We start from the raw sequence: 15,385 nt of genomic DNA on the forward strand, positions 1-15,385 counted from the left end.
TGCAATGGCATTGCATGGTACAGTGGGAGTGTGGCACCAGTGACAAAGGGGAAACATGCTGAAACATTTACTTTCTTTTGTTGGGAGCTCCAAAGAACTCCATTTTGTGTATTATTTATTTTTTATTTATTTCTATTTTTAATAATCACCTCAGGAGTGAGGATATTTTTTCCATTGATCCTTAGAGAGAGTGGAAGGGAGGAGGGAGGGGAAAGAGAGAGAGAGAGAAAGAAACATGAGAGAGACACATCGATTGGCTGTCTTCCACTCGCGCCCTGACAGGGACCCTGGGATGGAACCTGCAGTGGAGGTATGTGCACTTGAGTGGGAATCGAACTGGCAACCCTTTGGTCCGTGGGCCAATCTCTAACCATTTAGCATACCAACCAGGGCCATTTTGTGTAATCTTAATATCTCTTTCTATAGAATTAGGAGTGGGCCCTGGGATGTTCATATCTTCCCCCCTCCCCACTTTGGAAAGCAGTATACATTATTGGTTATTATGCTAGCCATTTGTATAAAGCTAGCCAAAAAAATCAACACTTGTATAGGGCTTCTGAGCAGAATTATTATTTTATCCTTAAGCCCAGTATAATATAATGGTAAATTTCCCACTCCATTTTCTCTTTTCTTTTTTTGTACTCTACTAGTATAGGACTACTCTTCCTTTAGACACAGCATGTTCTCTGAGACTTAACATCTTCACGCATCCTTGCTCAATACTGAAAGCAACCAGACACCTCAGTGAACTGTCCCAACTACCTTCAGACATCAACAGAAATTATAAAAAGGGAACTGTATTTCAGGTTCTCTTTATAAGCTAGGAGAAGGCACATATCCTTGAAGATAGCTGGAGTCAGAGTACTACTATCTTAACAGGCATCTACCTCAGAGGAGTTTCTGGGTTTTGAGGGATATTAGAGGCAATGTCCAAGACTTGGCTCCATTCAATGGAGCTCCATGGTGGCACCCAATAAATAGATAGATGGTCCCAGACTGTTTTAAAAACCTGTGCCATGAAAACAAAGTCCAGAAACAGAACAATACTGACTTTTGGGGTAGATACTCTTCAACTGTGGCTAGAGAGGGGAACATTTAGGTGATATTGCCTTCTAAAACTCTTTGCTACTTCAGGTATTAAACTAGGTGCTCTCAACTTCCAATAAAAAGTTTCTAAAAAAATTTAATAGAAAGATCATATGTGAAAGTATGAGAAGCATTTCATGGTTTTATTTCCTTCTTGGAATCCATTCTGGAATGTCATCTTTTAGATGCTATTGCCTTCTAAAATTCTTTACTACTTCAGGTATTAAACTAGAAACCTAACTTACTGAGTCCCAGAATGGATTTGTCTGGCATAAATGTTTTCATATAGCCAACAATGCTATAAGGTAATTTTAGTGTTCTGCAACACCACCGATTCTGACAAGAGGGGAATCTAAAAAAAATCTGAAAATCTTTGCGTATGTCCCTATTCAGCAAGTGCATTGCATAGTTCCTAGGAACTTACCAGGATATTGAAGAAACAGTTAAATTCTTACAAAAAAATTCCCATCTTGCAAAAGAATACATTTTGACTACATAACAATTGAAGGCATTTGCAATATTGCATTAAAAATACAGTGTTGCTGAAATGCTATCTTTTAGAGAAATGTTAATTCTGAAACCAACCTTGCTCTGCTGTAGGGTTATTGCAACTGCTGTTGCAACACTAGGAGGAAATCCCATTCTTGTGCACAGTTCCTCTTTGGAAAGTTTCATACTGTAGATATGAAACTTCATGGCCTTACACAGTTCCACAATATGATCTTAGAGAATGTTCATTTTTACTGGCTCGGTTTTAAATTTAATTTTAGATGTTTTTATGCATTCTGTTGTAGAACACATTTACTAATATAAATTATTTTTAAAGCCTATAAAGATTTTGATTATCTTGACTTCTAAAATGTTTTGTCCCCGTGAATCTTTTATTAGCTATCACCCCATAACACATCCCTTTCTAAAAATCTTTCTTTCTGATTACAGACTTGGAAATGGATAGTGGGTCCCATGTTCCTGTACCTCTGTGAAAGGCTTGTACGATTTTGGCGATCTCAGCAGAAGGTGGTCATCACCAAGGTATTAGCTGGTTTAGAAATTACTAATAGAATCTAACTATAGCATGGAAAAATCTACCCAAGTTCTCTATATCATTGGTCAGAGCTCTTTTTTATTCTTTTTTTTTTTACAAAGCTTAGAGCAGAGAGATGACCTAGTTAATTTCAATGCACTTAGCTTGATAATCAAATGGTTGGACCTTTTAACTGGATAAACTAGAAGTTCACATTTTCTGTTGAAAAATGAACCCAAATGTTTTGTGGAAATGAATGTGGTGTGTGTGTGTGTGTGTGTGTGTGTGTGTGTGTGTGGAGAGGGGAGGGACATAAAGTGATAATGTGATTAGTTAAGAGTGGAGAAACAAGAGGAGTTCAAAAGAGCATACATTGAGCCTTAAAATAGTCAGATGCCAAAAGAACCAGGGAACTTTGGTTGAGGTTGAGATAGCTTGCTAGGTCCCTTTACCTCCTTTTCTGGGCTTTGTATGTGATCATAGACTAAAAAATTAAAGTGCCCCCCCAAAAAATAAAAAATAAAGTACCCAAAGTCTTAAGCAAGTTACTAACTAAACTGCATCGAGAATTGAGTCTCCTAGCTTCAAGTATATAGTGGCTTTCTCCCAATAATCTATGCTGTTTCTCATCATTACATAAATAAATAATATCCAGCTATAGAAATATAAACTTCTTATTATTGTTTCAGGAAACACCAGACAAGACTATTAAAATATATATTGATTTCAGAGAGAGGAAGGGAGAGGGAGAGAGAATCATTGATTGTCTGCCTCCTGCATGCCCCCTGTCCCTTGCCCCACTAGGGATACAGTCCCCAATCCGGGCATGTGCCCTGACCAGGAATTGATCCCTGACCTTCTGGTTCACAGATCGATGCTCAACCACTGAGCCACACTGGCTGGGCAGACAAGACTATTTTTATCAAATAAAATTTAATTCAATTCACTTCAGTTCAAAAAGTATCTACCAAAACACTACTATGGCTTATTTTTGCAATAAGGTCATAGTAAAGATAGTCCATCTGGCATTAGAAATCTGGAAATACAAAAAGCCACAAAAGTTCTTCTTTTATGATACTTATATTGTACTATAAGAAAAATCCCACAGATCAAAAGAGCTACCTCAAAATTTCCCTTACTAGACTAGAACTGACTAACAAAATAAGTGTTTCCCTTAAACATATTTCTAAGGCAAAACTTATTTTCTTTTGTAGAAAATAGATACTCATTTTCTTCTCATATAAACATACATAAGAAACAATGCATGATCTATAAGTATTCCAGTGATAAAGCTGTCCCCTAGTACATTTTATTAAATTCAATCCTAATTTTGCCTGTGGTAGCAAAATTGCTATATGGTAAACATTTGTTTCACCACACAATATTGCAACATGGTAAACATAATTTTCAAAATAGTCTTTATAAATTTTTATTTTCTGTTTTCAAAATGAAGCTTTATAACTCTATTTCAGTGATGAAGGGAAGTTGGTTACAGCTTTATCATGTAAGATCTATTTAAATCACAAGTTTCAAAATGTTTGGCAATTTTTATTAAAAGGACTTCCCATTCTATTCTTCCTCACTGGTGAAAAGAAAAGCTCAGCAAGATTAGTCAACATTGAGAAACTGCTATTTTTTTCTATTGATTTTTCTTTCCTTGTGTATCTCTTTTTTTAATTTTGTTTTATTGCTTAAAGTATTACAAAGAGTATTACATATGTCTCCTTTTTCCCCCCCTTGACATTCCCCCAGCCTCCCCTACCCCCCAGTGTCTTATGTCCATTGGTTATGCTTATATACATGCATACAAGTCCTTTGGTTGATCTCTTACCCACCCCCTCATGCCCCCCAACCCTCCCCAGCCTTCCCGCTGTAGTTTGACGGTCTGTTCGATGCTGTTCTGCCTCTGTATATCTCTTGTTTGTTTTTAGTTGTACATATGAAGTCCTTCTAGGTTTTTCAGGAATTGTCAAAGAAACAATATATTACTTTCTGTATTAAAATGAAAGCTTTCTATTGTGTTCTATTTTTTAAAATTATTTACTAACTCACCAATTGATGTGCATTTGTACTGTTTCCCATTTTTATTTTGCTATTATAAACAAAGATGTTATCAACTTCCATGTATATGGATTGATGGCAACGGGTAGGTAGGGCCTGGCTTTGAGAAAGATAGATAGTGTATTCTTCAAATAGGGAGAAATGTAGAAACAATGCCTGGAGTCAGACAGGTTTGAGGTGTGACTCAGGACAAAGGCAGATAAACACAATTAGCCCTGGTTTGGGAGATGTTGTTATAACACACCAATAGGGTCTTCTTTCTCTTCTATCCAGATGCTAAGGCTCTTATTCCCTGGGGAGACAGGAAGACTGAGCAGGAAACCATCTCTTCTTTCTGTTTCTAGCCCCTGCCTTGACTTCTTAAAGAAAAAATATGGTAATAAGCTGGTTCTTAGGTTCAATTCCCTTGTAAGACTCTGAGACAGAAAGCTACATGTAGAAGGTTTATTGGAACATGTTCTCTGGAGATGAACCTGTCAAAGAAAAGAAAGGCAAGATTGGGAGAGGAAAAAGCTGACCCTAAATATGGTTGTAATTGCACTCTACAGAGAGTGCTGGAGTTAGTATGTCCCCTTGGAGTTGTCCCAAATTGAGGAGAGGGGCCAAGCCTCTCTTCTCAGGCATCAGCTCATCATTGATCATGGGCTACAACTGAGGGCAATGCCCAATGAGAGAGATATCTGCTGCAGGAAATGCTGTGTTGGCCCTGAAGAAAGAACCTGGGTGTGGCATCTTAGTTCAGCCCTTTATACATACAGACACTGAAAAGGCAAGTTTTGGGGAAAGTGTAGTTTTCAGAGATATGTTTTGTTCCTTAGGTGGTGACTCATCCTTTCAAAACCATCGAGCTACAGATGAAGAAGAAGGGATTCAAGATGGAGGTGGGACAATATATTTTTGTCAAGTGTCCCAAGGTGTCCAAGCTGGAATGGCACCCTTTCACACTGACCTCTGCCCCTGAGGAAGACTTTTTTAGCATCCATATCCGCATTGTTGGGGACTGGACAGAGGGACTGTTCAATGCTTGTGGCTGTGATAAGCAGGAGTTTCAAGATGCCTGGAAATTACCTAAGTGAGTACAAAGCACATATAACAAAGGCATATGAGTTCATGAAAAATGACACTAAATAGCTCCTCTCCCCCATCTCTCACTATCTCCTGAGTCTGACAAAACACACAGGTTCTACAAATATAGGTTGTTATCTCTATGTTCCCCATTTTTTGTGTGTGGTGTGTTTGTGCATATATTCATAAATCTTATATGAAAGGTAAAATATTTGAATCAAATATGAACATTCCCAAATTCCTTTCAATATATAAGGATCAAGGCCAAGGTATATTAACCTTTCTAACAAGCAAACATATTATATTAAAGATGTTCTTAAAATACAATTGGTGCATGTTATTTGAGGGTAAATGCCATATATCATTCATTTTACCTCCTTCTCCTCATATGCCTAACATGGTATTAGGCACTTAGTGGATGCCGAAGAAAAGTTTGTTGAATAACTCAATGAATACACAGATGAAAATTGGACAAATTAAAGCTACAAGTAGTTTTGATGTAGAAATTTCTCACTTTATTTCAATGCGCAATATAAGCAGAAATTTCAAGCATCGGACACCCTGACAAGAAATACAGCCATGTGTGTATGTGGGGAGGTTATGGGTAAAGGGGATGAGGATATGAACAAACTACCCTTGAGAATTAGCAAATGTTTTTAGTAAGCTAACAATTCCTCTTCGTACTTCCAACTCCAATGTTCATACTAAGTTGGTTACTTGAAAGCTGTTTCACAAAATAAAGTGCTCCATATCCTGGTTTGAAGTGACATATTGCACACCTCTAGGAATAATGTGTGCCCCATCACACTCTGAAGAGTAGAATATGTCTGTAACTGTCTCCTCTTATGCTTCCCTCCAGGATAGCTGTTGACGGGCCCTTTGGCACAGCCAGCGAAGATGTGTTCAGCTATGAGGTGGTGATGTTAGTGGGAGCAGGGATTGGGGTCACACCCTTTGCATCCATTCTCAAGTCAGTCTGGTACAAATATTGCAATAATGCCACCAATCTGAAGCTCAAAAAGGTAGGTTCCATTATTGTTCAGAAAGCTTGGAGCATTCATCACACTCTGACAAGTAAAGTCTGAGAGAGTCTTCGTGGCTGAGGGTGGCAGAGACCAAGGGAAGTGTAGGCCCTTGGTATACTGTATTTGTATATTACTGTATAGAATAGTATATTACAAGAAATTTGGAAGAAAGAAAGTTGGGGTAGAGAGAAAGTATTTACAACCCCAATCTAATAGCTGTCCTTTTTGTATATTCTCTTTCAATATTCCCCAGATTTACATATTTTTAGAAAATTGTAAATAATGCAGATGTACAATTTCATGTCCTGGTTTTCTAGAAACAGTGTTTTTCCGTGTTGCTGCAGGCTTTCAGTAATCATTTTAATGATTCCTTCATGTTCCATTGAGAGGATATAGAATATTTTTTCTATCATCCTAGGTTAGTGATCAAGATCAATTTCATTTTCAGCCTCCCAATACTTTTGTTGCAGGGAGAGAGCAGGAGACATGTCTTTCATGTAACTTTACTTTCTTAGGATAACTCTTCAGAATAAATTCCCAGAGGATTTTGTTTGTCCCATGTAAATTTGGTTTCATTATATGATAAAGAACATCATTATTGAAACTTGAGGCATTCTAATAACCCTAGATATTACCGCTAATGGGAACATTAAGCTTATCATGACTTTTAATTCTCCCCTTTTCCTATTTCCTATGTGAGGAAGGTTTGGGTAGAAATACTTTTTTCCTTAGGAACTCAGGAATGTCTGGTAGTAGCAGGCAGGGAATTGGTCCTGTGATTCAAGGTTCTACATTAGTCTAGATCAGCGGTTCTCAACCTGTGGGTCGCGACCCCTTTGGGGGTTGAACGACCCTTTCACAGGGGTCGCCTAAGACCATCGGAAAACACATATATAATTACATATTGTTTTTGTGATTAATCACTATGCTTTAATTATGTTCAATTTGTAACAATGAAATTGAGGGTCACCACACATGAGGAACTGTATTAAAGGGTCGTGGCATTAGGAAGGTTGAGAACCACTGGTCTAGATTCTAGTGGTCTTTCTGAGAGGAGATACAAGGGAATCCAGGGATTCTGGGAAGGCAAGAGCAGACCCAAAGAGAAAGAGGTGGGCTAATATTTTTTCTTAAACTTTGTATGTTTGAAGCCAAGCTATTCATTTACTGCCTTGCCAATGTGAAGGCCAGAGCGGGTTCATGTGAACTAGCTTGTCAAATGTTTAAAACTTTCTGAAAACTTCTTTCTAAACCTTTTGAGCAACAAGAAAAAGTTGGGAGGGGGAAAGTAATCCCTGGGTCAAGGCTGACAGGGCCTATTTAAATATAATCTGCTTTATGATCTGTCCTCTTTCAGATCTACTTCTACTGGCTATGCCGGGACACCCATGCCTTTGAGTGGTTTGCAGATTTGCTCCAGCTGCTGGAGACCCAGATGCAGGAGAGGAACAATGCTGGCTTCCTCAGCTATAACATCTACCTCACTGGCTGGGATGAGTCACAGGTGAGGACAAGATCTCAAATTTCAGGTTCTTCCCACAGTGCCCAGGGCTTACTGACTTCCCTTTGGCTATTGAAGTGTCTTCTGCACTGTTTTTACTAAGAGCAGTTGATTGATTCTGGTGATTCAGCCCATTCACTCTCACTCAATATCCCCACACATTCAGACTGTTGAGATGATATTTTGAAGTTGATATCTGTGGAACAGATCAAAGCTAAGCTGCTGACAAGGAATAAAAGCCAAGACTGACCTTATAAGAGAAATGCTACCACCAGGGGTCTCAAACAAGGTAGACCAGAGGATCCACAGGGTAATGAGAAGATAGTATTAGCTCTCTTTCTCTCTCTCTCTCTTTATATCTACACACATATACATACATCTACTGTATATACCTTTAATTTTCAGTGTATGCATGTTTTATAATATACACAATACATATACTATGTGCCAGATATTCTTTTTTAAAAATACATTTTTATTTATTTCAGAGAGAGGAAAGAAGAAACATCCATGAGACAGAAACATTGATTGGCTGCCTCCTACATGTCCCCTATTGGTGATAGAGCCCACAACCGGGGCATGTTCCCTGACCAGGAATCAAACTGTGACCCCCCCTGGTGCATGGGTTGACGCTCAACCACTGAGCAACACTGGCCAGGACCAAATATTGTTCTTAGAGTTTGTATAGTTTGTCTAATTAAATCCTCACAACAACCCTATGAATTAACCACTATTATCCACATTTCACAGATGAGGAACCCAAGGCCCAGAACAAGTTAGGTCATTTGTCCAAGGGCATCCAATTAGTAATTAGCAGAGTCAGAATGTTCCAGAGCAGCACTCTTAGCAACTTCTAGTAGTTTGCTATTAGCATTTGTAGATAAACCAAAATATATCTAACAAAGGTGTATATACACACATACCTATATGTTACATATATGTATGTGTGCATATATGTGTGTATATGTATGTATCCCCTCCCTCCAGGGACACTTAGCAATGTAAACATTCTACGATTCACAAAGACAACCCCTAACAACAAAGAATTATCTAGTCCTACATGACAAAAGAGCTTCAATTGAGAAACTCTAAAACAAGTTAATTCCAAGAGGATAGCATTTATAAATAAGCAAACATTAATGACTTGCATGGAAACAGCATAAGCTGTCACTCTGAGAGGAGAGCTACAGCAAGAGTCTGCCTATTCCTGACCAGTGTCTCAGTGGCTCCTCAATCCTGGGCATCTTTCCCATGCACGATGTACCTTGAAAATTGACTTTTTCTCATTTGGATTTTGGCATATTGTTTAGCATGGATTCCCTGAGTCTTAGAAGAGTCTTGTTGCAAATGGGCCAGGGACACATGACCGTGAAAATTGCTAGTCAAAAAAAGTGGTTTCAAGATGCAACTTCTGCAATTTAAAAACAAAACAACAACAACAACAAATACTTGAAAAAATGAAACCCAGAAAAAAAATCTATAATATATAAATTGCTTTGCAGTTTTGATCTTTAAAAAGCCAGGAAGGAGCCAGTTTTTGATGGGAAATTTATTTGTATTGAAAAAGAATTATTTTGCTTTGCAAAAATAGTCTCTACAGTTTTATTAAAACAAGTAACCACCCTTTTTACCTCATTCATCCCCAGCCCAGATAATTTAAAATCTGATTTAATTTTAAAATAAATTTAATTAGCTACTTTTATGAAAAATATCTGTGTTCAAACTGAAGCTCCCTAGAATGGTAGCAGAAGTCAACACAAACACACACATATACACACACAGACTAGCTTTAGGCTTTATTTGATGTCTCATGATGTTATCAAAATATGAGTGCATTTTAGTCAATGATTGTTTTAGTTCTTAGTGATTCCCCTAAAGAAGAGGGAGTGGAAATATATTAGTGCAAATAAAGAAAGTCATAGAGCAGATGAGATACAGAACCAAAAGAAAAACAAGTGAGACAAAGAATTTGAATCCTACCCACACTTCAAAGACTGAATCAAATGCTGCCACCCTGAAACCATCCTATAGCCTCCCACCCCAACTCCCTCCTTTCCTCTCATTAAGATGTTTGTGTCTCTTCTACAGCACTCATCATACCTTACTCTATAAATATGGTTATTCATGTTGATACTTCAAGGTCTGCCCTCCTAGATTATAAATTGCATGAGGAGACCTAGTTTTTTCTTTTTTAAAAAAATCCTCACTGGAGGATATTTTTTCCATTAATTTTTAGAGAGTGGAAGGGAGGGAGGAGGGGGAAGAGAGAGAAACATCCATGTGAGAGACACACTGATTGGTTGCCTCCCTTATGAGCCCTGACCAGGACCAGCAATCGAACCTGATACCCTTGGTTACATAGGCCGACGCTCTAACCATTGTGCAACCGGCTAGGGTTGGTCATCTTTTTTATCTTCTACCCTACAGCATGCTTTGCTCCAGATATATATATATATATATATATATATATATATATATATATGTAAATATTTCAGAAAAAAAGAAACATGTTTTTACAGCATGTCTTTTTTTTTTCTGAATTCATTTCCTATCCTGCAGGCCAATCACTTTGCTGTGCACCATGATGAAGAGAAAGATGTCATCACAGGCTTGAAACAAAAGACTTTGTATGGACGGCCCAACTGGGATAATGAGTTCAAGACAATTGCGAGTCAACACCCAAAGTAAGGCATTTCCTGCTTTAAGGTGTTCTTGTGGCTTGTGGTCTGTCTAAAAGCAGCAGCCCCCAAATATGGCTATATTTGTATATTGAAAATGAAACTACCCAGATTCCTATATTTACACCTAATGGAAGGTTCTACATATCTTTGACTTCAAGATGAGTCTTTCAATCACATCAAAATTACCTGGAGAGTTATTAGAAACAAAGATTCTCAGGCCCCCACCTTGGACATTTTGAATCCTGTTCCTCCCAAGTAGGACCATAAGTTGGTTCTTTTCTTTCACCTTCTAAATTTCACTAGTGTCTCTACTTCTTTTAATTCAATACAATTTATACATATTATTAAAGAGACACTGTCCCCACTTTCAGTTTTAGCTTTTGGGTCTAAAATCATAAATTGACAGACATCCCAATGTCCTTTCTGCCCTTACTAAAGCTTCATCAGGAAACTTTGAGGGGATCCTTTATCTTGTTGGAATACATTATAAACTCAAGAAATCTCTGCAAATATACCCTTAAGGTGATTGCTTACATTTTAATGAGCATATGAATCACTCAGATGATCTTTTCAAAATGCAGGTGCTGATTTTTAGTAGAACTGGGGAAGGGCCCAAGAATCTGTATTATTAAAAAGCTGTCACTGAGGCTACTGGTCTGGAACCATGCCTTTCAGGGATTCAGACGCTCAAATATAGAGAGATAAAGCTACACCAAGCTGTGGGCAGAGATGGTGTACTTAAGAGTGGACTTGTTCCTGATTTCAGGATGCTGGGGAGGGTTGGGAGGACACAGAGCCCTGAAGGGAAGTAGCTCACAGACTCACAAATTCACCACGAATTTTTCTGTGGTAGAGGTTTCCATAAACCTTGCTTAAATGTGTTAGGTGGCTCAGGAGGTGGCGTAGGAAATAAAGAGAGCCGAGTCAATCAGAAAAGAAAGAAAAGGAAAGATTTTATTCTGCGTCCCCGGGTGACCCACAAACCCCAAAGACGGCCAGTGGATTCGCGCCAACAGGGAAGGGGGGTTTCTTTTTATGCAGGTGTTTAATGAGGGGCGGGGGCATGAGCTGAGGAAGTTCCCGCTGCAGGGGTCGGCAGGGTATTCAGGAAGGAGTCAGTATCTGTGTGGGGTCGTCGTGGATACCAGGGAGGAGCCAGTATCTGTGTCTGGCATGCTGATCTGTTAGAAATTCCAGGGAGGGTCCATTATCTCGTCACGCATCTGCATGCATCTGATCCTAGGCTCCCTCATTTTAGTATACTGCTGCCTTCACAAATAGGGCTGAGCAACTCTCCTTTGCAATCTAAACCCAACCATTTGTGGAAAAGACAAAGGAGCAGAGGGGCTCTTCCCTGAGGCCTAAAATTATTTGGAAATCCCCCTAGGTGCTGTGTAATCTATGGCATCCCAAAACCTGAAACTATCTTTTCTTTCTTTCCCCAAAGTACCAGAATAGGAGTTTTCCTCTGTGGACCTGAAGCCTTGGCTGAAACCCTCAGTAAACAAAGCATCTCCAACTCTGAGTCTGGCCCTCGGGGAGTGCATTTCATTTTCAATAAGGAAAACTTCTAATTGGTTTCTTTCATGAGAAAATAAATGTGGGTTATACTGTTGAATGTCCAAATAGTGCTAGCTGATTATGTAAGTCTTAAAAAATGGAGAAAAAGAAATTCTAATGTGAAAGTTTTCCCTGAAAGGAATGTCAGATTGTTTGATTGTAATAATTTGCATTTGAATGGGGCTTTATAGTTTTCAGACCACTTTTACAAACATTTTTTTCCTGTCATTCATGCCAGAGAAAGGTAGGGCAATGATTCCTGGAGTTAGTTTTTAGGATAAAAAACAAATGGGGACTCAAATGATGAAGTAACTTCCCGAAGGTTATGAAGCTGAGATGCATCTGACTCCAGATTTGGTATTCTTCCCACAATACCAGGCTACCTGGAAATGGGTTTGTATATTCCCCAAAAGGAGAAGCAAACCAGAAAGTAGCTATTCATTTTCCATTTTGTATCATCTTTGTTCGCATTATTGTCATATGGAAGGAAATATTATGTGCTGACACATTTAACATGAATGTGTCAGTGTTAGATTTTTAACATTAACATTAAACATTTAACATTAACAGGATTGACAGGATTGACAACATTAACAGGATTAACATTAACAGGATTGACATTTGTTCATACTTCAGTTTACCAATAGATCATATTAATTGTGTCAGATATTCTTCTTACAAAAGAATATTAGAGTAACTGAAATTGATGTATTACCCAACATATACAATCATGCTTGGCGCAGAGTAGATATTCAATGAAAATCTGTTGAATGAATGAATGAATGAAAAGACATTTAGAACCATATAATGCCAGGGTAGAATTAATTTAAAACCTTAAACAGAATTCTCTGAGGAAATAACTTCTGTTACTCTTATAAGCCAAAGGAACATGATGCTCCTGAAGGTAGGGAACAGGCTAAGGATAGTAACCAATAGGGTGTCCTGGAGGTTCCCTCACATTCATATTTGAAGCATGGAGAGAAGGTAGATGGAGGCAGAGAACGGACCTTCTACTGTAACTCAGGCTGGCTTCTCTAGTCTTGCTGTCTGTGTTATGAAAGAAATGCATACTTGAAAGGATCTCCCCCAACCATCACTTGTGAATTTAAAATTAAGAATTGTGACAAATATGTATCTGAATGTCCATCTACCTTAAATAGCATCACCCCTTGCTTTACTTAAATACTCACATACAAAAATGGTTCTTATTGTGTGACTAATGATTTATTGTTTTATCATCATCACCATGAAATTTATATCCTAGAAACTAAAATACCCAGTTTATTGTGTAGGTATTGAATTCACACTCAATAGAATGTTCTCCATATCTATGTGTTCAAAAGAGAGTCTCTAAATCATTGTTAATATGGCCAGAAACATTTTTCTTTTTCTTACAACTGCTCTTATATCTGTTAACTAAAAAGTTTTCTTGGCCCAACCCTCTGGAGCCACAGATATTTAGAATTATTCAACTTCAGTAAGGAGGAAGAAAGAGAAGTAAGCAGGGGGAAGGGCAGAAGACAAGGTTTGGAATAAATGGGCAGGAAGGAGGAAAGAGAATAGAAGAATGAGAGAAAGCTAAAAAGGCAAAAGGTTAGGGTAGGGGAAAGGGACCTCACATTGCTCAGTTTCTACCCCAGACTTAAAGTCTTATATGTATTGAATGTAAGTGAAGGAAGCATGCACATATTCATTTTATTTTGATTACATATGATATTGAATATGAGATTCTTATTACAAATTTTGATGTGAGTGAGTATATTCAGGGTACTGGGATAAACTAGTAAGAACTCAGATTTTCTTTTGGGTTCTCAAGATGACCAGGACACTAACAAGTCAGGTCTGCTGCTGGTATGTCATCTTCCCAAAATGTCCCAGGAAAGTTTCCAAGTAGAGAAATGTAGGTCCAGCCTGCTCACACTGCATGCCAAGTATCAGTTCATTCATTTAACAAATTTTTATTGTGCTATTACAATGACTCTGGCTCTATCTTCCTGTTTTCAATTCTTGATACCAAGTGTGAGGAAAGGGGGAACCACACTTATACGGAGTCTGGGAATCTTGGCTACCACTAACCTATTTTGACATAAATAAAACCAACTCCATTTGTTGCTCTGAAAATGTTTCTCCCTTTGGCACTATAAAGGGTTTTCTCCCTTTGGCACAACATGGTTACCAAAATCGAGAAATCTGTCCTGTGTTATGCTGGTTATGAGATTTTTAAAGATGAGTATAAAAGTGCTTGTCATTTTGAGAGCTTTCTTCTTCATGCTTCTTCCAAGCCACCAGTGCATCTTTTTTTGAATATTTAGTATTTAGCATTTAGTAACAATTACTGAGAGAATGACTAAGCAGTGTTTTAATCTCAACATTCTAAAGGCTTTTCTTAGTTCTTTCGTTTTTGCAATATTGCTTTTATAAAATTTGAATGCTTGTAGGTATGGTATGTGATTATCCTGGGGGTCCCTGGGAAGAACTATCAAAACTGTACTCGATATTAAAATTAATGAACTCTTTTGGTGTCTGTGTTGTTGATCTTTGTGTTAAAGGGTGGATTCAGATAGTTAAAGATTTCTTTTCTTCCACGGTAGAGTTGAGATTCCCTGTGTTTTTGTATATGTCATGCCAAACACTGCACAATTTATGGATTGGGAAGGGAAAACTGAGTATAGAGTTCTGTGCTACTGTCCTGGTGACCCTCACATCACTGGTATAAGGAACAAGGAAGTATCACCTCACATCAGAATTTAAAAGGCAAAGAAGCCCTAGCATAAGACCTCTTTTTTTTTTTTCATTTCCTCTTGGGTTCTAACTATGCAATTAAGTGTCATCAAATCAGATTGTTAATATATATACATATGGTTCTGTGTTGGCCATTGTTCTAAATGAGTCAACCAGTTACAATCTCCACTGTCCAGGAAATGGATAAAGGCATAGGCATATATTCCTGTGGGAGTCAGCAAATTCTGCCATGGTGGCTAAGGACATTACCTGAAACAAGTGTTAATAATAGAAATAGCTAGCTAACATTTAGCAAATACCTTCTACTATGTCAAACATTTTACATACACTTCAGCTAATCACTCAGGACACTCCAAGGTAGTCATTTTATCCCAATCTTGTTGATAAAAAGCTAGTCTAAGAAATCTAACACTGATACAAACTATCATTTAGCTTACAGTCATATATAGGTGACACTGTATCCTTAGTGTATTAGAAGGTAGGTATTGACAGTCTGTCTTGTTATTGGTGGTATGAAGTTTAATCACCAGATTTCTCTGTTATAAATGTAAAGGTATTATTTTACTTTTGTAACTAGTAAGTAATGTTTGGGGAATATTTTGTGATGATAAAAATATCATTTTCTCCAATAACTTTTTAC

The 15,385-nt window shown here is 37.9% G+C and overlaps 1 protein-coding gene across 1 annotated transcript in view; it reads left to right on the forward strand.

The window, feature by feature from the left end:
- The window catches only part of LOC102435577 (cytochrome b-245 heavy chain), a 36,337-nt gene extending 21,818 nt beyond the window's left edge, over nt 1–14,519 (forward strand). Inside the window, exons 8-13 of the mRNA XM_006082953.3 lie at nt 2,026–2,118; nt 4,990–5,243; nt 6,096–6,258; nt 7,619–7,765; nt 10,322–10,446; nt 11,891–14,519. Of these exons, the coding sequence (XP_006083015.1) occupies nt 2,026–2,118; nt 4,990–5,243; nt 6,096–6,258; nt 7,619–7,765; nt 10,322–10,446; nt 11,891–12,017 (909 nt within the window). The 3' untranslated portion in view covers nt 12,018–14,519. The remainder of the gene's footprint in view (nt 1–2,025; nt 2,119–4,989; nt 5,244–6,095; nt 6,259–7,618; nt 7,766–10,321; nt 10,447–11,890) is intronic.
- Nucleotides 14,520–15,385: the final 866 nt, after the last annotated feature.

This window comes from Myotis lucifugus, unplaced genomic scaffold (genome assembly GCF_000147115.1).
Source record: "Myotis lucifugus unplaced genomic scaffold, Myoluc2.0 scaffold_4, whole genome shotgun sequence".
NCBI lineage: Eukaryota > Metazoa > Chordata > Mammalia > Chiroptera > Vespertilionidae > Myotis > Myotis lucifugus.